At 37.2% G+C, this 24854-nt stretch overlaps 1 protein-coding gene across 1 annotated transcript in view; it reads right to left on the bottom strand.

Annotated features, from left to right (window-relative positions):
* Positions 1 to 467: 467 nt before the first annotated feature.
* Positions 468 to 24854, bottom strand: part of MEOX2 (mesenchyme homeobox 2) — a 76320-nt gene continuing 51933 nt past the window's right edge. The window contains exons 2-3 of the mRNA XM_019958488.2: positions 21385 to 21557; positions 468 to 1880 (exon numbers count right to left, since the gene is read on the bottom strand). Of these exons, the coding sequence (XP_019814047.2) occupies positions 1656 to 1880; positions 21385 to 21557 (398 nt within the window). The 3' untranslated portion in view covers positions 468 to 1655. The remainder of the gene's footprint in view (positions 1881 to 21384; positions 21558 to 24854) is intronic.

The following is a 24854-nucleotide window of genomic DNA, read 5'->3' on the forward strand; positions in this document are numbered from 1 at the left end:
CACATTAAGTCAGTATAGCCCTGGACTTCTTACATTGGTAATTTCCTCTAGGGCTGAGAATTCAGATTAGCTTATGGAGCTTATTTTCACATGAAAAACTCTGGATATTTTTGTGTAAAAACAATTCTTGGATGAATTCATGTCTATTATACATAAGCTTAAAAATATATGACTGGTTTCTCTCATTGTAGTGAATAATATTATTCTCCTTTTATTTCATAAAACACACAATGAAATCTATTTGGCATATTCTTCAGTTCAGGGAAATGGCTTACCATATGCCTATTCTCAGATGCTTTTTTATTACACAAGGATTTTTTCATAATAAAAATTTTCAGAAATAAAAATGTAGATGATTCACTAATTATGATCATCTGCTTTTACACAAGTGCACATGAATTGGGGAGTTTCTGAAGTATTTACAGTAAAGCTTGTAAACATAGGAAATCACAGTAGGAAGACCAAAATTATTTACAAAGGATCATTTATTTAACATATTTTTTTTTACAAAATACAAAAATTGTTGTTCTGCATGAATACATCATATATGAAAAAAATGTGTTTTCACTGAACTTAATTTGAAGACATTCAGAATTTTACCTTCTACCGACTTGAGGAATCAATTTTCTTTTGCAAGTTGTCTATTACCATCGCCAATCGGGGGGAAACCCTTTTTCTTGTTAATTAAATCATATTCACAACAGCTAACATTTTATAGAAATAAAATCAGACAATGTCTGTCATACAAAAGCTCTTTCTGCAAGTAACTGATTTGCCTATGATCCTAAATTTTTTTTTTCCAAGCTATAGATAGGAAGAATTGAGGAGCTAGGTAAGTTGTATAATAATGTATTAGCAGCAGTTGATAGAAAATGCAACATAAGATTTGTTTTGTCTGTGGTACAAGAATATTCCCTATCAGACTCTAATGTATTTTTCTCTACTTGAACACAAGTAAGCACATGCTGATTGTTTCTGGGATGACAAAATGTATAAAAATACAAGAAGCTGGTTCTGTTTGTCATCGTGAGTGGCTATTTTCATCAGCTAATATGAATGCGTTGCTAAACGTAGTGAAGACAGGAAAATGACTTAAGGGTAATATATACAGAGTTAAAATACATTTTTTTTAACCCACTTAAGAATGATTTCAGGCACTGTGGCTGTTTGGGATAAAAATGGTTCATGGTTTATTCTTGAATAGTAATGTAATTGTCAGTGCAAGCGAGAGCAAATACCTGCCCACTGTCACACACATGACCTCGGACATCTGCAATGTTCAAAGCCAATTCATCTTCTGTATCTTCACTCTGGAGGCACCTTCGATACAAATGCTTCATAGTTTGCTCTTGATAGCAATTTAATTTTCAGTGCAAGCAAAAGCAAACACAAAGGCTGCTCACTGTCATACACACAACCAACACCTCTGGAATATTCAAAGCAAGTTCACCTCCATCTTCTCTGTGGAAGCATCTTTCGTAAGTGGCACTTAGTGTAAACCCTCTATAAATCATGAAAAACAGACTCGGGATGCCTGAACTTAATAATATTAAAAATCAAGGTCATAGTCCTCTCTCTGTGTAAACGATGTTCGAGTAAGGCTTGCCATCATAACATTTCTTTCCTGAGAATGGAGCTGATCCCCTCTGTCTGTATCATAAGTGTGCATGCTCAGAGCTGTGGTCACTGTCGTGGCTGTCTTCATTTGCTAGCGAGTCCCCTGTTTGCTGGAGGGTGGCTGCACCGATTCCCGAGAGCTCTGAAGGGAGGAGTGTTCCCTTTTTCACATTCACCAGTTCCTTTTCTCGAGCGGCAGCACCTTGCTGTCCTCCTTTTACCCTCTTCCACTTCATTCGCCTGTTCTGGAACCACACTTTCACCTTTAACAAAGAAAGGGAACAAGTGAAAGAAAGAAAGAAAGTGAAATGGACAAATTTTTTTCTTCCATTTTGGTCATCAATGGAAAAAAATGGCTTTTCAAAAGCTTTTACAAATACACTGTGAAGTAATGAATATGAAAATAAGTCACCATTGAATTTAATCAGGGCCCATGTTCATAGTAATTTTAAAACATTCAGAAGGTCCCAAGTCCTGTATTTTGTATTTTATAACATGTGCTAAGTCGCTTCAAAAGACCCTGATGCTTGGAAAGATTGAAGGCAGGAGAAGGGGACAACAGAGGACGAGATGGTTGGACGGCATCACTGATTCAATTGACATGAGTTTGAGCAAGCTCCGGGAGATGGTGAAGGACAAGGAAGCCTGGCGAGCTGCAGTCTATGGGGTCGCAAAGAGTCGGACACGACCGAGTGACTGAACAACAAAGCTGCTTCACTCGTGTCCAACTCTGTGTGACCCAAAGGACCGTAGCCCTGCAAGCTCCTCTGTCCATGGGATCCTCCAGGCAAGAATACTGAAGTGTGTGATCAAAACCCCATCATTTACATCTCCTGTACTAGCAGGCAGGTTCTTTACCACTAGCCCGCCTGGGAAGCCCATTTTATGACACAGCATGTAAAAGAATAGATGGGAACGTACTGTATCATTTTAGGTTGTTCAAAGGTATTTAGTTTATGAAGAGTTTCTGTGCTTTAGAACTACCATTCAGTAATTGTTTTGGTCAAACAACACCCACTTTTCCCCCTCCCCCTGCTGTCAATTCCTGGACCAATGTAAAGTATACTCAGGGAGCTACTGATGAAGCTCCGTCTGGAACGTCATTCTGTGCCCCTGCAGTCCACTGCTGCACTCACAGAGCTTTATTTGGCCATTTCACCTCAGAGTGAGTCCATCTTCTTCTGAACTATGCTTTTTGTCCTCCCTTAATACTTTGATTTTACATTACAAATATGTGATTCTGATTTCCTCAAAACGAGATCAGAAATTGTCCCTGGTACTGCTGTTTAGTTGCTCAGTCGTGTTTGACTCTGTGACCACTCGAACTGCAGCACACCAGGCTTTCCTGTCCTTCAACATCTCCCAGAGCTTGCTCAAACTCATGTCCATTGAGTCAATGATTCCACCCAACCATCTCATCCTCTGTCGTCCCCTTCTCCTTCTGCCCTCAGTCTTGTCCAGCATCAAGGTTTTTTTCCAGTGAGTCAGTTCTTCGCATCACGTGGCCAAAGTATTGGAGTTTCAGCTTCAGCATCAGTCCTTCCAATGAATATTGATTTCCTTTAGGACTGACAGGTTTGATCTCCTTGCTGTCCAAAATTTTCACTAATACTTGTTAAATGCTAATACTGAGTTTGTATATTATGTTAATCACATCAGCTTTGTAGAGATATATTTTCCTTCTAAAATCTTAATTGAAGTTACCTAATATATGATAGAAGTGATTTAGCATGCATGCACATAATAAAACAAAAATTGTACATATGCATTAAATGACCATCCAGGGCCACAATCATAATAATGGCATCATTTCATTTTCTTCTTTAGGAAGAAATTAGTTCCTTTCCTATTGCACTTTTTTCTTTTTGTTTTTTTTAATTTTATTTTATTTTTAAACTTTACATAATTGTATTATTTTGCCAAATATCAAAATGAATCCGTCACAGGTATACATGTGTTCCCCATCCTGAACCCTCCTCCCTCCTCCCTCCCCATACCATCCCTCTGGGTCGTCCCCGTGCACTAGCCCCAAGCATCCAGTATCGTGCATTGAACCTGGACTGGCATCTCGTTTCATACATGATATTTTACATGTTTCAATGCCATTCTCCCAAATCTTCCCACCCTCTCCCTCTCCCATAGAGTCCATAAGATTGTTCCATACATGAATGTCTCTTTTGCTGTCTCGTACACAGGGTTATTGTTATCATCTTTCTAAATTCCATATATATGCGTTAGTATACTGTATTGGTGTTTTTCCTTCTGGCTTACTTCACTCATCTTTGTATATTATTAAGCTAAGTAAGCTAAGTGTTCCTTTTACATTCTCTGCCTACTCCACTTAAAGTTACCACAAGCCTGAATTTTGTGTTTATCATCCCTAAGCCTTTATTTGGGCTTCCTCGATGGCTCAGTGAGTATAGAATCTGCCTGCAATGCAGGAGACACAGGAACGTAGGTTTGATCCCTGGATCAGCAAGATCCCCTGGAGGAGGAAATGGCAACCCACTCCAGTATTCCAGACTGGGAAATCCCACGGACAGAGGAGCCTGGCGGGCTACAGTGAAAAGGGCTGCAAACAGTCTGATGCAACTGAGCACACGGAGCCCAAGCCTTTATTTGAAACAAATAAACAGAGACAACAGCTTTTCTCACCACACATGGACCCTAAAAAGTACCGTTTAATTCTTCTTGTCTTTTAGGTTTATCAAAATGGAATGCTTTTAACTATAAGACATGTTTTTTCTTTTTTTTAATATTGTCCCATTTTATTTGGTTTCTTTCTTTTTATTGAAGTATAGACCCTGATTCTGGGAAAGATTGAGGGCAGGAGGAGAAGGGGACGACAGAGGATGAGACGGTTGGGTGGCACCATCGAGTGGATGGACATGGGTTTGGGTGGACTCCTGGCGTTGGTGATGGACAGGGAGGCCTGGCGTGCTGCGGTTCATGGGGTCGCAAAGAGTCGGAGACGACTGAGCGACTGAACTGACTGACTGCTAGCTGTTTTACACTGTTGGGTTTTTACTGTGACTCAGTTACACATTCTTTTTCATATTCTTTTCCATTATAGTTTATCACATGATATTGAATATAGTTCCTTGTGCTATAAAGTAGGACCTTGTTGTTTATCTATACTATACATACCATTAACTCTAGGTTTCTTGCCTAATCCACGTTGATTCAAGGCATGGCATTCTCTTCTTATGATTGTGTGCGATTCCACTCTGTGAATATATCACTGTGCACCCACCCATTCCCTTGTTCATAGACACTTGAACTATTTTTTCTTTTATAATTGATTGTTATAAATATTCTTGCAGTTATTCTGTGATAAACGTGTGATAGAACTTCTCTGAGTATACATCCAGGATTTTCCATGAGTGGGCCACAGGGTATATGAACATTGAATTTAATGTGATAATATAGAAAAATTATTTTCTAAAGTTTCATCAATTTTCACAGTCCAGAGTGTAAGAGTTCTTATCGATCCACATCTTAGTGTCACTATTTGGATTTGTAAGTAAAGTTTTTTCCAATATAATGACCATAAATGTTATCTCACCATGTTCTAATTTTCCATTTCCTGATTACTAATAAGGTAAAGCATCTTTAAGTGTTTATGATCCATTTGTATCTCTTCTTTTGTGAAATGCCTCCACATCTTTGGGTTGCAGTGAATGTTTTTTGATTTAATTTCATTCCTTATTTTGTTGTTCAGTTGCATTCCTTATGGACTCATAAAATATGTTCCAGATGCTAATTTAATGCTTTGGGGTTATATGGCTGTTATTACAATATATTAGTTTATAGTGTGTCCTTTTCCTTTCCTTGGGTATCTTTTGACCTTTTGGGTATCTTTTGATGATCAGAAACTCTAAAATTTATTATATTCAAATTTATCAAATGTTTCTGTTATGACTATCTTTTTCATGTCTTCATTAAAAATCTTTCTTCTGAGACCATTAAGGTACTCTTCTATGTCTTCTTTTAAAAAGTTTTAAGGTTTGCTTTTCAAATCGAAGTTAAGTGCTTAACTCTGACTATTGATTTTAGTATATACTGCAAAGAAAATTTCTAAATTTATTTTATTCCAGTTGTATAAGTTGTTCCAAGACCATTTAACAAATAGTCCACTCTTTTCCCAGAAATTATTGTTTTCAACTGTCGTATGTCGAGTTTCCATGCATGCATAGCTTTATTGATGCACTCAGTTATTCTCTCCTTTTGACATAAAAAATCATCTTAATTATTATAATTTCATAGGAAGTCTTCATATTTGACACAGATAGTTCTGTTATATTCTACTCCAGGAATATTTTGAATATTCTCCATTTTCATTTTATAAACAATCTCAATTGCTGTAAATTCAAAGTACTAAGAGAAGCTAAAGAGAAAGATACTATATTTCTAAAGATGTATTTATTTCTGCCAAGTCGCTTCAGTCGTGTCCGACTCTGTGCGACCCCATGGACTGCAGCCTACCAGGCTTCTCCGTCCATGGGATTCTCCAGGCAAGAACACTGGAGTGGGTTGCCATTTCCTTCTCCAATGCATGGAAGTGGAAAGTGAAAGTGAAGTCACTCAGTCGTGTCTGACTCTTAGCGACCCCATGGACTGCAGCCTACCAGGCTCCTCCATCCATGGGGTTTTCCGGGCAACAGTACTGGAGTGGGGTGCCATTGCCTTCTCCTGTATTTATTTCAGTGGTCTTCAAATCACAATAAATCACCATACTCCATCAAAATGAGTACAGTTTTCTCAGCTGCTGGCATGAAAAAAATCTTTAAACCATGTCATTTCTCAACTCTGCATTTTCATTGTTCTACCAGACTATAATTGAAATCTTGTATTATACATTACCCACATATATATTATCCACTTAATTAAAAAAAAAAATAAAATGTAGAAACTCAGAATTTTTACTAAAATAGATTGATTAAAAACAAGTGGATTGATATTCTTGTGTTATTGTTACTTAATAACCAAATGATAAGATGTGATTTTTAATCACATATCTACTCAAGGCTAAGCAACTATACTGATAGGTGCTACATATGCACTTTCCAAACACGAATATTTATAGATGAGGAAGTTGAGAGTTAAAGCTTAAACGACTTGCTGAAGAACACAAAAATAGGTAAATGTGGTGCCAGAATTTAAACCTGGGGTTGGTTTGGCTTCAAACTGATTTTATTTTGTTTTGTTCCTGTTATATGTCAAGCTTATACATTTTAAGCCTTCAGGTTAGAAAAGTAAAGCATATAAAGTATGTGAATGCCATCCATATGACTAGTATCATTCAGATAATTCTCCTACTCAATATAATTAGGTTTGTAAATATGACACTATCTTCCTGTACTGTAATTTAGGTAATTATACTACTCAATTTAATTACCACTGTAAGCTTGACATTGCATGTTTCATTAGATCTTTTCCACATGAATTGGGCTCTACTTCTGGCTTCACTTCTGCGTGAATTTGAGAAAATTATACTTCTCTCTGCCTCAATTTTCATATTTGTACTGTTGGAATAATGAGCCTTTCAAGATTCTCCATAGAGACATTTTCTCCATGGACAAATCCAGATGGAAGAAACACATCATCATCATTGTCACTGAAGAGTGAAATATCCAGCCAAAATAATCTTGGCAGAAAATGGGAAGAATAGATTTTGTTAAATCTACACTTATTTCCTTTTTTAGGAGAAGGGGTGCAGTAATTCTGTAATACCAGTATAAAACCTGTTATGTGCAATTCGACATGAGGAAAATGTAAGAAGATGGTATGGATTTTAGAAACAGTATAGGCTATTTTGTGTTGTTTCCTGTGTCTACCATGTGAAATTTTGCCATTTCATTTTCTTAAACAGACTAATGAAAGACTTCATTAAAGGGCTTCCCAAGTGGCTCAGTGGTAAAGAATTCTGCCAGTGTGAGAGATGCAAGAATCATGGGTTCAGTCTCTGGGTTGGGAAGATCCCCTGGAGGAGGAAATGGCTATCCACTCCAGTATTTTTGCCTTCAGAGTCCGGTGTATATAGGAGCCTGGTGGGCTACAATCCATGGGGTCACAAAAGAGTGGAACAAGCCTAACTGAGCACACACACACACACATCATATATATACGTGGTTTATAGATGTGTGCATGTAGGTGAAAGCATTTGATGATTATATAATAAATCTAATAATTCTAACACCTTTATGTATTTTCTCAAGGGATCAGGCTACATATTTCATATGGGAACTCCATGAATTTAGTAATGGAACAAAACAGCAATACATGCAGTGATGAGTACACCTTATAAATTGTGAAGAAAAAGTACAGAAATTCAGTGTGTCCAGATGTATTTTCAAACATACTATGAAATATTGGGACGAACTAAAATAAGGAGAGGAAGATCTGGGGGTGCATATATTTTTCCACAACCATCACAGTATTAAAAACAAGTCGATAAAAGCAATTTCAAATTATGTCAATATTGCCATTAGAATAATAACACCATGGTTTTATAAATAAAGAAGCTTTATAGTTTAATTTATTATCACTTAATAATCCAGCTCTGTTGGCTAGATTGAAAAAATACTTTTGTAAGACAGCGAAAGAATAATCATTCAAATGCTTGACAATTTTTAAAATAAGGAAATTATTTTGATTAAAGTTTACAAGTTTGTTTCATATAAAAATCTGTATTTATAAACTAAGTACAGTTAAACTAATCTCATGCTTTCTTGATGACTTGGAATCTCTATTTATTCACTCATTCATACACTCAGTATTACTGCATGCTTAGTAATAGGTAAGAGGGGTTAGACCAAGGAACGTATACAAGTAAATAAGAAATAATTCCGGCCCGCAAGGGCAGTTTACGGGCTATATGTGAGGCCTTTGGCATATACTGAGATGCATAAAGATTAGCTTCATCTTTTACAGAATATCCTTAAATTGCTTGCAGTTGTAGTTGGTGTCATTGCTAATCCCCTAATAAGAGATTCCCTGAAAGGTCCATAAGATGGCATGAACCCACCCCTACATCAATGTCGCACACTGCTTTGTTGCCACACAATTATTATAGAAAACCATTTCCCTCCTCTGGGAATCTCATGATGTTATTGCTACTGGCATCCTCTGTGCCTCTGCTTTTTTCGTCCTAGTAACCTAGAGTAGTACCTTAGGAGCTGGGACACTGTATCATCAAATATTTTGCGTACAACTAAAACAAATCTGCCCATCTTGGAGTATGATATATAAATTTTGCAAACTTTTATTGCTTTATTTGGGCTTAAAACATCTGGTCCCATCACTTCATGGGAAATAGATGGGGAGACAGTGGAAACAGTGTCAGACTTTATTTTTTGGGGCTCCAAAATCACTGTGGATGGTGATTGCAGCCATGAAATTAAAAGACGCTTACTCCTTGGAAGGAAAGTGATGACCAACCTAGATAGTATATTGAAAAGCAGAGACATTACTTTGCCAACAAAGGTTTGTCTAGTCAAGGCTATGGTTTTTCCAGTGGTCATGTATGGATGTGAGAGTTGGACTGTGAAGAAAGCTGAGTGCCGAAGAATTGATGCTTTTGAACTGTGGTGTTGGAGAAGACTCTTGAGAGTCCCTTGGACTGCAAGGAGATCCAACCAGTCCATTCTGAAGGAGATCAGCCCTGGGATTTCTTTGGAAGGAATGATGCTAAAGCTGAAACTCCAGTGCTTTGGCCACCTCATGCGAAGAGTTGACTCATTGGAAAAGATTCTGATGCTGGGAGGGATTGGGGGCAGGAGGAGAAGGGGATGACAGAGGATGAGATGGCTGGATGGCATCACCGACTCGATGGATGTGAGTCTGAGTGAACTCTGGAAGTTGGTGATGGACAGGGAGGCCTGGTGTGCTGTGATTTATGGGGTCACAAAGAGTCGGACATGACTGAGCAACTGAACTGAACTGAAAATCAATTTATCTCATATCTGCAATTTCTCTGGAAATGCTGGTTAATTAATTTTTTATTATTTCCTTTTTTAAAGTTTGGCTCTAAGGCAAGATTCCATATAAAGTATATTTTGTTTCGTAGTATGATGAACAACTCAGATAAAAATTTCTCCCATAAGAATCTGAGTAAAGAAAAAATACTATTTTTCATGAAATCAAAGCAATATAAACTAGACTTGTAGACTATCGATGACTACATGAAGATAATATTTTTGAATAAAATCTTCATAATAAAAAATAACAAATGAAATAATAACCTATAGTATTGGTTATAAACATTTAAGGTGCTCAGTTATAAACCTTACTGTTCAGAATATCTGATTATTATGAAATCTCACTTTTGATCCCTTAAAGTATTTTGTATTCACATTGCCTGCATGATCAAACTAATATATAAATAAATATAAAAATATTTATTCACATATTAGTAAAGAAAACAGCTCAGAGAATCTTATTGTCACTAATTTGCTTAAATGATGTATTTCAGAATCTAGGAATCTAATATTTCTCTGTAATAAAAATATTGTGAGAATCATTCCTGGTATTTGTTAAACATTCATTTTATCTCTTTAATTTATTCAGTCATTCACATATGGCCTTCTATGTATAAGTTCATCTAAGGGTTCACAATACATCAGGAGAACACAAATGAAATATGTATCTGGACTGTCATACAATTTCCTAAAATGGCCTGAGGCGAAATGTTGATAGAAAGTAGAATCTACATGATGCTATTACCCATATTTATAGAATACCATAAATGTCTGTCTTTTGAAGAAACAATCATAACACATAACATCTGGATGAAAATAAATATTTCAGTGACATATCTAGATGTCTCTAAACATCTGGAATTTGTAGATTTAATATTCCAACTGTTTCTATTTGTATATGAACACTTGAAATACTGTAGACACTGTCTAACAAATATTTATTCACATCTTTAACATGTGAAAGCATGCAAAGGAGTAATTGTATAAATACAATTTGGAAATTTAATCACACCTGTGTGATTAAATTGATCATGGCAGCTGATCCAGTAAACCTAATGTAAACAGACTCTAGTAAGATACATCCAAGTAATTCAGTGGCAAAGTCAATAGATGAACTGAAAAATTAGAGCCCAGATTGCTCTCTAAGGTAGGGATGAAAAATGGGGGAAAAGAAAGCTTCCTTACTTGTCCTGCCTGAATAGATTTATATCTGATTAAGAGAAGGAATCCCTTGGCTGTTTCCAACAAGTTCATGGGAGCTACCAGTTGACTCTGTTGTTTCTACAGCAGTGCAACATGGGGTTGGGAGGTAGTGTGCATGCATGTATGTGTGTGTATGTGTGTGTGTGTGTGTTTGGGGGGGGGGTTGGATTGGAGGGTAAAGGGAGTTAGGACATATTCCATGACTAAAGACTGAATTCCTGCATAGAGGACTGCCTCTCACCTTTCTCCTCTATTTTAAAACAATGTTTATGACCAGGAAATCACTTCCTGGCCTCTATAATTTTCGGTTTCAAAGCCTCTTTTTTTTTGTCCTTAGAATGCCTGAGAACCAGGCTCACTAATGTAGTCATAAAACATTTACTATTTCACATGTTTTTGGACAAACTGAATACACATTAGCCATTGGCAGTCATGAGCAAATAACATGTTGAACAAGAAATAAACTCTTTTTTAGGAAACAAATGAAATTCTCCATGAAACGAAATTAGGGTTAGGGTTAAGGTTAATGCAATCAGTACTATTACAAGCTGATCGTACGTATTACATTCTCCTTTCCCAAAATGCAGCCAGAGTAATAATTCACATGATGAGCAAAATTCTTAGAGACTGATTACTTTTATTTTGACCCTTTAGAAATGTCCTGGAGTACTAAATGCTAACAATTATACCTCTTTCTGTCAAACATGATGGAATTCAACTCAAATGACCTATTTATGAGTAAAAATTTACAGTGAAATTTTACTACTCCTAATTGTATTTCTACACAAGATTAAAAATATGGATATGAGTTTTACTTATTTTAAGTGAAATCCTGTCACCTCAGTAGATCATGAACAAAAGACTTCAGCAAATCTGAGTGGAAATATAAAAACTAAATTAGGCACTTTTCTCCATTACTGTGTTTAAAATTTCCTAAACAGCAGTCTTGAATACATGGAATTTATATATTCTGATCCACTGCTGGTACTTACCTTGTTTAAACTACTAAGATCAGCTAGAATGACGGCCTTTGTTCTCAACATCTTGTCTAATCTCTGGCTTAAGGTTTAACAATAGCAACACATCACAACCAGTGCATACTATTTTAAGAAATGACCTCTTCCCTAGCCACTGTCTAATTTTGTGAAATTTGTGAAATATAAATATTTTATTGAAACACATAAACTCATCATTCTTATAAGAATAGTAGAATACTAGAAATTCTTAAGATTCAATCTAATTAAATATTCTGATTATTTCTTTTTTTTTTATTTTATTTTTAAACTTTACATAATTGTATTAGTTTTGCCAAATATCAAAATGAATCCGCCACAGGTATACATGTGTTCCCCATCCTGAACCCTCCTCCCTCCTCCCTCCCCATACCATCCCTCTGGGTCGTCCCAGTGCACTAGCCCCAAGCATCCAGTATCCTGCATCGAACCTGGACTGGCATCTCGTTTCATATATCAGAATATATGTAAGCCCTCACTTCACTTTTATTAGATTTAGGAGCTGTCTCCAAAATTATTCTAAGAACTTGTAATGGCAATTGCTACTGTCATAAGAATATATATTGACACTAAAGTATTCAGTAATTTCAATAACTGGAAAAAAATTTTAAATTGAAAAAAACTGTCTTGCATAAAAATTATAAGTGCTAAAGAGAAATGAAGTTAAAATCAATCCTAAATTGACTATGTTTCTGAGGTTTTCATGACGAGTTGTAGACATAGGGAGACTGACTTGTAGAAAGTGTCCTATACCCAAATTCTCTAGAAACTGTCCTTCATTAGACTTGTGTTTATTCTTTTATAGATGTCATGGAACATATGCAATGCTGTATATACATATTTAGAGAACAGAATATCTCTTTAAAGTTGAACATACCAACACAAAAGTTGAATCGGCGCCTCAAAATTTTCAGGAACTTCTTAGTAATACTTTACATTATATGAAAAAAAAAATATGTGACTGCAAGGATAATGTGAAAAAGGAGTAATCTTTCACAGCAGAAGATGTTTTTCTTTAACATTACACTGTAAATGATGATCTGTGTTGCAACACATGATATGTTTCAAAATGTTACTGTTGATTTGCTGATTAAATGTAAACTAATTGTTTCCTTATTGAGGAAATTCCCAAAATTAAAGCTTATTTTATATTCCACCATCAACTCATTCACCCTATTCTCTACTCCCACTTTTCTGGTCAGACCCCAATCATATTTAATCTCTCAAAATAGCAGTCATACCATCAGATCAGATCAGATCAGCTATTCCAAATCCTGAAAGATGATGCTGTGAAAGTGCTGCACTCAATATGCCAGCAAATTTGGAGAACTCAGCAGTGGCCACAGGACTGGAAAAGGTCAGTTTTCATTCCAATCCCAAAGTCATACCATGTGCAAGCAAAAGAAACATCTGTTACTCTGCTGCTGCTGCTGCTAAGTCACTTCAGTCGTGTCCGACTCTGTGCGACCCCATAGACGGCAGCCCACCAGGCTCCCCTGTCCCTGGGATTCTCCATGCAAGAACACTGGAGTGGGTTGCCATTTCCTTCTCCAATGCATAAAAGTGAAAAGTGAAAGTGAAGTCGCTCAGTCGTGTCTGACTCCCAGTGACCCCATGGACTGCAGCCCACCAGGCTCCTCCATCCATGGGATTTTCCAGGCAAGAGTACTGCCATTGCCTTCTCCGATGACTGTTAAAAACTACTCTAAAGATATGAGGAAATATCTAAAACCATGGACTACACAAGGTTACCTTGAATAGACAATATGTCTGATCTTGCAGATATAACTTATTAGCTAAATAACTAAAAGCACTCATATAAATGTATAGAAATTAACCTGCAAAGGAGAAGCGTTGTGTAAAATGCTCAGTAAAAGACAAAACCACTATTTACTTGGCCCAGGAAAAATTCTCCTTCATGGTCATCCAAAAAATTGATGTCTATTTGGAAAACACTTGGCAATGAGCCATTTAATGATTTATGAGTAACAAACAAAACATAATTCCTCTCCTTTCCACTAACGGAATGTGATCCAACTAGGTAGGATTTTTCCATTTATCTTGGCAGCAGAATCATTAATTCAGTCTGTTTATTCTGGTCAGTTAGCTTACAAATCTGCAATATCGCACCTTTGATTAGCTTTGTAAAATGATTTTGTGACATGGAAGGAGGTCTCATTCTTTCTATATCTGGCAGTCTTGACTCTATAAATATGTCCATTTTTGACACTCCTATAGTTTTATGCAACTGCCTTCCCTCTTCATCCCACTGTGAGATATTAAAACTTTGGCATGAGTTTTTTCCAAGTGCGTCTGGATGGATGAAAAAGCCAGAATAAGCTTGTCAAACTTAAAAATACCTTGGGACAGGAGGGTCTTTAGACTGACTGGCTCTTCTAAGTATTCCAAGTGACTCTGCCAATTAAGGATTATTAGCTGTTGATTGAGAACAGTATAGAAGAATATGTTGTACACGTGAAGGTGTAAATTAGAAGCTGGATGGTTACTACAGTGTAACTGTTATACAAAACAGCGTTGGGCTTTCCTGGTGGCTCAGACATTAAAAGAATCCACCTGCAATGCAGGAGACCTGGGTTCAGTCCCTGGATTGGGAAGATCCCCTGGAGGAGGGCATGGAAACCCACTCCAGTATTGTTGCCTGGAGAATCCCCATAGACAGTGGAGTCTGGCAGGCTAAATCCATGGGGTCAAAAAGAGTCAGACACGACTAAGTGACTAAGCGCATAATTAAAATATTTAAAGCTTAACTTCGTCCCAGTGTCTCCACTTTTATTGAACATAAAACAATTTTCTTTAATACCTAAGTGCTAATATGGAATTACTGTGCAGGATAAGCCTCTTTTCTCTTTACCCTTCTTCTTCCTCTTTGGCCAGATGGAATTCAAAGGGGATAACAGATGTCCCCTACCTGTACCGGCATTGCCACGTGGGAGACACAAACATAAAAGTCCAATTTCTTTGGAGATTTCAGAGCTGTTCCTCCAGATTTGAAAATTTGAGTCCTGAGTAATAGTTAAGGGTTTCGCATATATTATTTTTTTTTCTAAAAGGAAATCTAATCATTATTTCAAATATTTACAATCACATGTATAGCCCATTGTAGAATATGTGACAGGTATATTGATGGGGACATGAGTTTGAGCAAGCTCCAGGAGTTGGTGATGGACAGGGAAGCCTGGCATGCTGTAGTCCATGGGGTTGCAAAGAGTCAGACACCACTGAATGACTGAACTGATATTGATTGGGTGATATAAACAAAGGAGCAGTATCTACAAATAAAATATCAGTTATACATATACATTTTTATAGACAACTAAGTTTTCTAAATAAAAGTACATTTAAAACTGCTTCTGTTTATAAATTAAGTTTCATTTAGGAGAAAGTTATTTCTGTGAAATAATTTTGCTCCTAGTGGAAATGATTCAATATTTGTTGCTTTTTCCCTTTATATTATATAGAACATATCTATTCTTTCTCTGTATTTGAATCTTGGAAGGCTTTTAAAAAATAGAGAAAAAATATTTTAAGAGATTAAACATCCTATTAAAGTTTAGGAAAACACTAAACAATATGGGAGTAGATATAATATTCTTTGGTGTATACATTTAAGTTACTTTAATAAATCCTATGTTATTTTAAAGTATGGAAAAAATAAATCTTTCAGTAAAATGAAATTGAAAAATTGCAAATCTAGAATTAGAATATTTTACAGGTGGAAACCCTATGAAAGGGATGCTATTTAATATTTTAAATCAAGACATAGATTACATAGATATGTATGAATGGCATTAATGCAAAATCAAAGAAATGGAATAGCTGTATCTCAATTAAAAGAAGATGAATGAAAAGGCTTCGATTGATAACTCTATGTTTATAATTTTAAAAGCCCAACCATGAGAAAATTAACTGAAAATATCTCCCTGATTGAGAGGTATTTTTATTACAAAAGGATTAACCCACTATGCCTTTCATAGCAAAGAAGCTTTCCCCCTCTGAGTAATAGATTTGTTTTATAGCTTATGCTAAAAGTTCTTTCACATACATTGTGACATATAAACCTGAGTAAAAGAAAGAGAAGGTAGTTTTAATTTCCATTTTATGCCTTGGGGAGATTGTTACTTGCCTAAGAATACACAATTCCATCTGGCAAATACAGGGTTTTTGTTCCGATTTTTTCTCATAACAATTGAATTTTTCTTAGTAGCAAAAACTAAAGACATAATTTTGATTTGGAATTTAGATTCCACATATACCCATTATATCTTTTATTAACTTGACAAACTGATTAATAGATATTTATAGGATAAAAAACTTCTGAACAATACCAAATTTGCAATTATTTGAAAACCTAATTATCTCAGGATTTACTTTTGTTGTTGTAATTTTTCCCTTTATGAGACTATAGTTGGATTGTTTCCCTAATGACCTCCAAAAATTTTTGCCTTCCTTCCATGTATCCACTCCCGTAGGTGGTGATCTCTTACCGAGCTTGGTCATATGATTCGCTTTAGACAATGGGACTTTAGGAAACATGATCTGAGCAGAGGCTTTGAACACCCACGCACACTGAATACTTCTACCACTATTTGAAGAACGCCAGGGAGCCTTTTAGAAGATGAAATCACACATGCAACAGAGACAGAGGCAAGCTGTTCCAGGTGAGGCTGCCTAGAACAACCAGTTCTCAGTCACCCACCAGCTGAATAGAGTTGCACAAGGGCTCTAGGTAAGGCCAGAAGTAGAACTGTCCAATTGAGCTCAGAAAAAATTTTTGATCCTCAAAACTTTGAGGAAATTAAGTGCTGATTATTATTTAAAGCCATTAAGACTTTTAAGAGGTTTGTTACACAGCAAAGTCTAAGTGATACAGAATTTTAAAGAGACTCTTAAAAAAGACAAAGATTAAAATTGGGCATGTGTGTGTGTAGAGTATGAAAAGTGAAGTGAAAGTTTTAGTCACTCAGTCGTGTTTGACTCTTTGACACCCCATGGAATGTAGCCCACCAGGCTCCTCTGTTCATAGAATTCTCCAGGCAAGAATCCTGGAATGGGCAGCCATTCCTATATCCAGGGGATAGTCCCACCCAGGGATCCAACCTGGGTTTCCTGCATTGCAGGCAGATTCTTTACCATCTGAGTCACCACGGAACTCCTGTGTATATAGTGTGTATGTACATATACATATGATATAATTTTTCATGTAATTGCTTATAATTCTTTTCCAAGAATGGCAAGTCAGGAAGAAAGAATAAATACTCAAAATGCCTTCAAAATTTCCAAACAAGATTTACAGAATTCCTCCTAAAAAGAAATTATTCTTGGCCAAAAGTGAAACCTCTACTCTATGATCAGATAATGACAGGGAACCACAGGACATCTCCAGCAAAGAAAGCACAGATTTTTACTTTTCTCTTAATTAAGAGTCTAGTTATACATCCCACATTTCTGTAGATTACAAGCTAACTCTAGTTTCTTATTTCCTTTATGTATCACTTTAAATACAGTTACATTTCCTAGAATTCACATTCTCTTTACAAAAACATTAATGTGTAATTCCATCCCTCCATCATATTTTTCCTGTTCCCAGTTAAAAAAAAAATAGAGCAAAAAAGCAGATGTCTGATGATGTAGATTTTGGATCCTGCTTTCCATCGTGCCAAATGTTGTACACTTATGGAGAGAACTTTGTATGTGAAGTTCAAGGGAAGGAAAATGTTGTGCTCCATAACTTAGGTACTAGTCATAATATTTAATAAAATATAAACTGCCAATAAATAGAACCACATAAAAGTGTTCCTCTGTATATTTTCACTACCCAGAATGATCCTACTAAAAGCTGAAATATAGAAATTAACAGAAGGAAAGCAAATGATTTAAGAAGTTGGATAAAATAACTCGCTCTCCTAAGATAGTATTCATTTGTCCACACCCTGTTGATATTTCTTTGGTTCCAATGGGATCCCTGGAGGAGGTACACACAGTGAAAGAGGAAATGAGACTCTGCTCCTAAGAGTGCCAATCATAACTGCACTGTCCATAAAGATGTTTGCGTTTGCCTTTCAGGAATGTTTTTCTAAAGATTAGCAACTATTAACCATCAGTAGGCTAGATTCTTCTAGGGAAAATCAGAACTCATATAAAAGAGTGCTCAGGGAAACTATTCGAGCAAATCATTTGCCATTCAGATAAAATCCAAGAAAGGATCTAAAACGTAATTAATTAAAATATTATTTATGTCTTATTAACTGGTGTTCACAGATCGCTAATCATTTCAAAGTTTCTCTAAATGAGTGGGTACCAGAATTTGTAATTTCTGAGACAAATACAATTTCAAAAATATTTTGGGCAGTGGGGTAGATATTTACCAATGATCTATGTGCCCTTGTGCCTACCATGCCTCAGCTCCCTTAAATTTAAGTGGTACCATTGACTATTTCCAGACATTAGAGTGTAAATGGAAGTGACATGGGTCATTTCCAGGTGAAAACATTTAGAGGTCAATGCATGAACCTCCAGCTCTTTCTTACCTCTTGCAGTTACCAAGGACACCACATGTCAGGATGCCAGAAGGTCAGACTGGGTCCTGAGTGATTATTTGGAATGCTGGACTTGCAAAGTTAGTATGGAGAGTGAACAAACAATAAACTTTATTCTTATGTCATTCAGATTTGAGGGTTAATGTATTACTGCAACATAAACCCTATCCTGAGCAATAAAGGATACTAACATGGGGGTTCCCAAATTTCTGTTATGTAAAATAAGGAGATTTAAAAAATAAACAAGATGAATGGTGAGAGTAACATGGAAGCATATACACTGACATATGTAAATAAACAGCCAATGGGAATTTGCTGTAGGACTCAGGGAACACAAACTGGGACTCTGTCACAACCTAGAGAGTGGGATGGGGTGGGAGGTGGAAGGGAGGTTAAAAAGGGAGGGGACATATGTACACCTATGGTTAATATATGTTGATGTATGACAGAAATCAAACCAATTTTGTAAAGCAATCATCAATCAATTAAAAATACAAGAATATAAAAAATAAAAGTCCTCTCCATATGCCATCATTATATAAAAGAAATAATATTTTAAAAACAAAAAATAGAAGAAAGATACAATCACAGAACAAACAATGATTCCATAAACTGAATAAACCCAGAGGGATGGGATGGGGAGGGAGGTGGGAGGGGGGTTCAGGATGGGGAACACATGTACCCCCGTGGCAGATTCATGTCAACATACGGCAAAACCAATACAATATTGTAAAGTAAAAAATAAATAAATAAATATGACTATTTTATTCTTCAGGGAGTCCTTGGTGGCTCAGACAGTAAAAAGTCTGCCTGCAGTACGGGAGACCCGGGTATGATCCTTGTGTTGGGAAGATCCTCTGGAGAAGGAAGTGGCAACCCACTCCAATGTTCTTGCCTGGAGAATCCCATGGACATGAGATCACAAAGAGTCAGACACGACTGAGCGACTTCACTTCACTTTATTTTATTCTTCCTTAATTATATCATTATGCTGGGCAAAAGCTTCATCATGAAAGAGAAAATTGGTCTACCCAGTGATATTTGAGAATCACAGATCTAGATATCTAGAATTACAGATCATAATAACCATGCCATGGTGTGATCACTCACCTAGAGCCAGACATCCTAGAATGGAAGTGAAGTGGGCCTTAGGAAGCATCACTATGAACAAAGCTAGGCGAGGTGATGGAATTTCAACTGAGCTATTTCAAATCCTAAAAGATAATGCTCTTAAAGTGCTATACTCAATATGCCAGCAAGTCTGGTAAGTAACTCAGCAGTGACTACAGGACTGGGAAAGGTCAGTTTTCATTTAAATCCCAAAGAAAGGCAATGCCAAAGAATGTTCAAAATACTGCACAATTGCATTCATCTCACACCTTAGCAAACTAATGCTCAAAATTCTCCAAGCTAGGCTTCAACAGTACATGAACCAAGAACTTCCAGATGTTCAAGATGGATTTTAAAAAGGCAGAGGAACCAGAGATCAAATTGCCAACACCCATTAGATCAAATTCCAGAAAAACATCCATTTCTAGTATATTGACTAAAAATACCTGAATATATATATAAATACCTGAAAAATACCACCCTGACCAAAGCCTTAGTGTGGCTCACAAAAAACTGGAAAATTCTTCAAGAGATAGGACTACCAGACCCTGCTTCCTGAGAAATCTGTATGCAGGTCAAGAAACAACAGTAAGAACCGGGCATGGAACAGCAGACTGGTTCCAAATTGGGAAAGGAGTACGTCAAGACTGTATATTATCACCTTGCTTATTTAACTTCTATGCAGAGAGTACATCATAAATTCTGGGCTGTATGAAGCACAAGCTGGAATCAAGATGGTCAGGAGAAATATCAAAACCCCAGATATGCAGATGACACCACCCTTATAGCAGAAAGTGAGAAGTAACTAAAGAACCTCTTGATGAAAGTGAAAGAGGAGAGTGAAAAAGCTGACTTAAAACTCAAACATTCAAAAATCAAAGATCATAGTACCCAGTCCCATCACTTTATGGCAAATGGATGGGGAAACAATGCAAACAGTGAGAGACTTTATCTTCTTGGGCTCCAAAATCACTGCAGATGGTGACTGCAGCTATGGAATTAAAAGACGCTGGCTCCTTGGAAGAAAAGCTATGATCAACCTAGACAGCATATTAAAGAAGCAGAGACATTACTTTGCCAACAAAGGTCCGCATAGTCAAAGCTATGGTTTTTCCAGTACTCCTGTATGGATGTTAGAGTTGTATCATAAACAAAGCTGAGCAATGAAGAACTGATGCTTTTGAACTGTGGTGTTGGAGAAGACCAGAGAAGGCAATGGCACCCCACTCCAGTACTCTTGCCTGGAAAATCCCATGGATGGAAGAGCCTGGTGGGCTGCAGTCCATGGGGTAGCTAAGAGTCAGACATGACTGAGTGACTTCATTTTCACTTTCATGCATTGGAGAATGAAATGGCAACCCACTCCAGTGTTCTTGCATGGAGAATCCCAGGGACAGGGGAGCCTGGTGGGCTGCCGTCTATGGGGTCGCACAGAGTCAGACACGACTGAAGCAACTTAGCAGCAGCAGCAGTTGGAGAAGACTCTTGAGAGTCCCCTTGGTCTGCGAGGAGATCAAACTAGTCAATCCTAAAAGAAATCAGTCCTGAATATTCATCGGAAGGACTGAGGCTGAAGCTGAAATTCCAATACTTTGGCCACCTGATGGAAGAACTGACTCATTTGAAAAGACCCTGAAGTTGGGAAAGACTGAAGGCAGGAGGAAAAAGGGACAAGAGAGGATGGGATGGTTGAATGGCATCACCGACTGGGTGGACATGAGTTTGAGTGAACTCCAGGATTTGGTGATGGACAGGGAGGCCTGGCATGCTGCAGTCCATGGAGTCACAAAGAGTCTTATACTACTGAGCGACTGAACTGAACTGATCTAGATATTTTTTAAATGGTGAGAGAAGATTGTTGATCCAAAGCAGTTAAAAATATACAATGACAATGTCCAACATTACCTGTCTTTCAGTGAGATCCAGATTCACTGCTATCTCATATCGCCTCAGTCTGGTCAGATAATTATGATGGGCAAATTCTGCTTCAAGTTCTCTGATTTGCTCTTTGGTAAAAGCTGTCCTTTCCTTTCTGGGTTTGCTGTTGACTTCTGACTTGTAATTTCCTTCCTGGGAGTCTGGGGAAAAAAAAGTAAAAGAGTTAGATTTAGTTCATTCACTCAAACACATTCAATCATTTCATTTATAACAGAAACATTTACTGATAACTACTTTTCCAGGTACTCTATTAAACACAGTAAAAATAGAGAGAAACCAAAGACAGTAAGATTTATCTTGACAGGGTGAGATAAATTGCATTTTTTTTCCAATGTGCCCTGAGGTGACTTACAGCCAAATTGGGGCTGTGTCTAGTTTTCTTCTTTTGGAATATCAATATAAACAAAAAAATTTAATTGTTCTTAATATGCTTCCCTGGTGGCACAGATGGTAAAGAATCTGCCTTCAGTGCAGAAAACACTGGTTCAGTCCCTAGGTTGGGAAGATCCACTGGAGAAGGGAATGGCAACCCACTCCAATACTTGCCTAGAGAATTCCAAGGACAGAGGAGCCTGGCAGGCCCCAGTCAATGGAGTTACAAAGAGTCAGACATGACTAAGTGACTAACACTTTCACTTAATATGCTATTATAATATTAGTAACAAGAAAAAACAAAGCCTCTCTATTAAACAAGTTTTTATCTAAAACTATTCAGATACAAGATTTCTTCTAATAAGTTTTTCAACATAAATTCTTGAGTTATAAGTTTAATTGAACAGAGGGATCCTAAAAATAGTGGTGACTCAGTATGTGATTATTTGAGAAATTCAAATTTAGTGACTAGACCACAAAAGTCAGTTCAAGCTCGGACTAAGCATACATAAGTGTGTATATTTAAGTGTGTGTGTGTGTGTATGAGTGTGTCTGTGTGAATTTATTGCCTTTTAAATTTTTATTGAAGTGCAGTCTCCTTAAAGGCAATAACCATACTCTATTCTTGCATAATTCTTAGGGCAACGTGGAATCTATAAATAAAATTTTGCTCATTTAACTCAAAATATGAACATAATTTTAAATGATTTTTCACTATATATGAGATAAACATAGGATGCATAACATCTAACATAGCTAGCCAAACACAACATCTTATAATGTCCTATAAAAATAACTTACAGTATATCATGGCATTTTTTTTCCTAAGAGTTCAAGACATAATTAATGTAGACTGTTTTCTTTATCAGACTTCCCCTGTGGCTCAGCAGTAAAGAATCTTTCTGTAATGCAGAAGATGGGGGTTCGATCCTTGGGTCAGAAAGATCCCTTGGAGAAGGAGCAACCCACTCCAGTATTCTTGCCTGGGAAACCCCAAGGTCAGAAAAGCCTGGAAGGCTACAATTCATGGGGTTGCAAAAGAGCTGAACATGACCAAGTGACTAAACAACAAAATCAAATCTTACGTGTCCATATAATATCCCTGAGATGTAAGTTAGAAGACATTCTTAATATTCATGCATATCTATAGTGAAAAAAATTCTACATAACCAAGTAATATTTAATCATACCAGCTCTAATAATTCATGTCAAGTTTATCCTCAGTGAAATATAAACATAATCAAGATAAAGCAGCATGTCTGTATACTCTCGAAAATTCAGTTTTCTAGTTATTTTTGAGCATCTACATATAAATAGTAATGCCTTAATCACATGGGGATATAATGAACTCTTCTATGAAGCCAAATGAGATAAATGATATAGAAAAAATAATGGCTCAATCATATTAACATCAGATTACCTAAAAAGGGACATTTTTTTTTAAATTGACAATGTAGTAAGGTAAAGCTTTACGATTTCCTAAAGGAAATCAGTCCTGAATATTCATTGGAAGGACTGATGCTGAAGCTGAAACTCCAATACTTTGGCCACCTAATGCGAAGAACTGACTCACTGGAAAAAACCCTGATGCTGGGAAAGAATTAAAGCAAGAGAAGGAGACAACAGAGGATGAGGTGGTTGGATGGCATCACGGACTCAATGGACATAATTTGAGTAAACTTCGGAAGTTGGTGACGGACAGGAAGGCCTCGCATGCTGCAGTCCATGGGGTCGCAAAGAATCGGACAGGACTGAGTGACTGATCTGAACAGCTTTATGAAGGGTCTTTTGAAACAATATTTGCTTCTTCATCTAATGATACTTAAATATGCTATGTGCAAAGATGTTGGGTTTTTTTAGTGCCCTTTTCCTGTCTGGCTGAGGGAAGTCTAACTGAAGTAAAGAGGGGCCTGCGTAATGGAAATCCACTAGACAAGGTGCCCTAAGCTAAACAGTTTCGATTTGATTCTTACCAGAATCAAAGCTGGCCAAATGCAAAGTTTTCTAGGTCTAAGTAGCAGCCCTGGGTCGAAAAGATCCCCTGGAAAAGGAAATGGCAACCCACTCCAATATTCTTGCCTGGAAAATTCCATGGACAGAGGGGCCTGGCAGGCTACAGTCCACGGGGTCGCAAAGAGTCTGATATGACTGAGCGACTAACACACACACACACAAGTAAGCAGCAGTGGCGACAGGTTCACATCAAAACTTTGGCATGCAGGGCCGTTACTTTTTCTCTGCGGGATCATGGGCGTGTTTCACTGAATGGTACGGTGGCGCTGTCGGAAATTCTTCGGACTCATAGATCGCATTTCCGGGCTTGTCACGTAATCCTGTATTGACTGGCTCCCTACCTTAGCAGGGCAGGCAGGCTTCATCCGGTGTGAAAAGTGGTTTGCGATATGTCAGACACAGGCCGACTGTATTTTACTGTAAGCCACTGGGACCGGGTCAGTCAGTTATTACGTGACGTGTGAGCTCTCAGGTCGGATGTGTTTACACAATGCCAATTTACCTGCCTCTAAGTGGAACCTGCTGTCCATTATCCACGCTTTTAGCTACAGATTTGCAAACTTCCACATCTTCCGTGCATTTTGCTAGTCTGGTAACGTGTGAACAAAACTTTCCGATGATTGCTTTCTTTTTTTTCCCCTTAACTTTTCCATGGGCTGTTCTGGCAGAGGCAAACTCAGTCACAGCCCAGAATATTCAGATAGGTCCCTCTCACAAGGATGCATGTTCTCACGTGAATCAAAAGTATTTTCGCCAATTTGGAGCCACATTCAGTTTGAAATCTGTGGCTAATTATTCTTTATGAGGGGACAATGCTTTACTCCCCTCAGTAATGTAAGTCTGGAAACTGACAGCAAAGCCAGAGCATTTTTTCTCATGAGCAATTCAATTTGAATGATTCATGGTTAACACATTCCCTTATATAAGCATGAATGAACAAACTCACATTGAGGAAAGCCTATTAAGTGGTGTTTATTTTTGAAACCAATTTCTTTTACTTCCTCAGTATTCAACAGTTCTTCAAAAATACCACAGACACACACAAACATACA

The sequence above is a fragment of the Bos indicus genome, chromosome 4, assembly GCF_029378745.1.
Source record: "Bos indicus isolate NIAB-ARS_2022 breed Sahiwal x Tharparkar chromosome 4, NIAB-ARS_B.indTharparkar_mat_pri_1.0, whole genome shotgun sequence".
NCBI lineage: Eukaryota > Metazoa > Chordata > Mammalia > Artiodactyla > Bovidae > Bos > Bos indicus.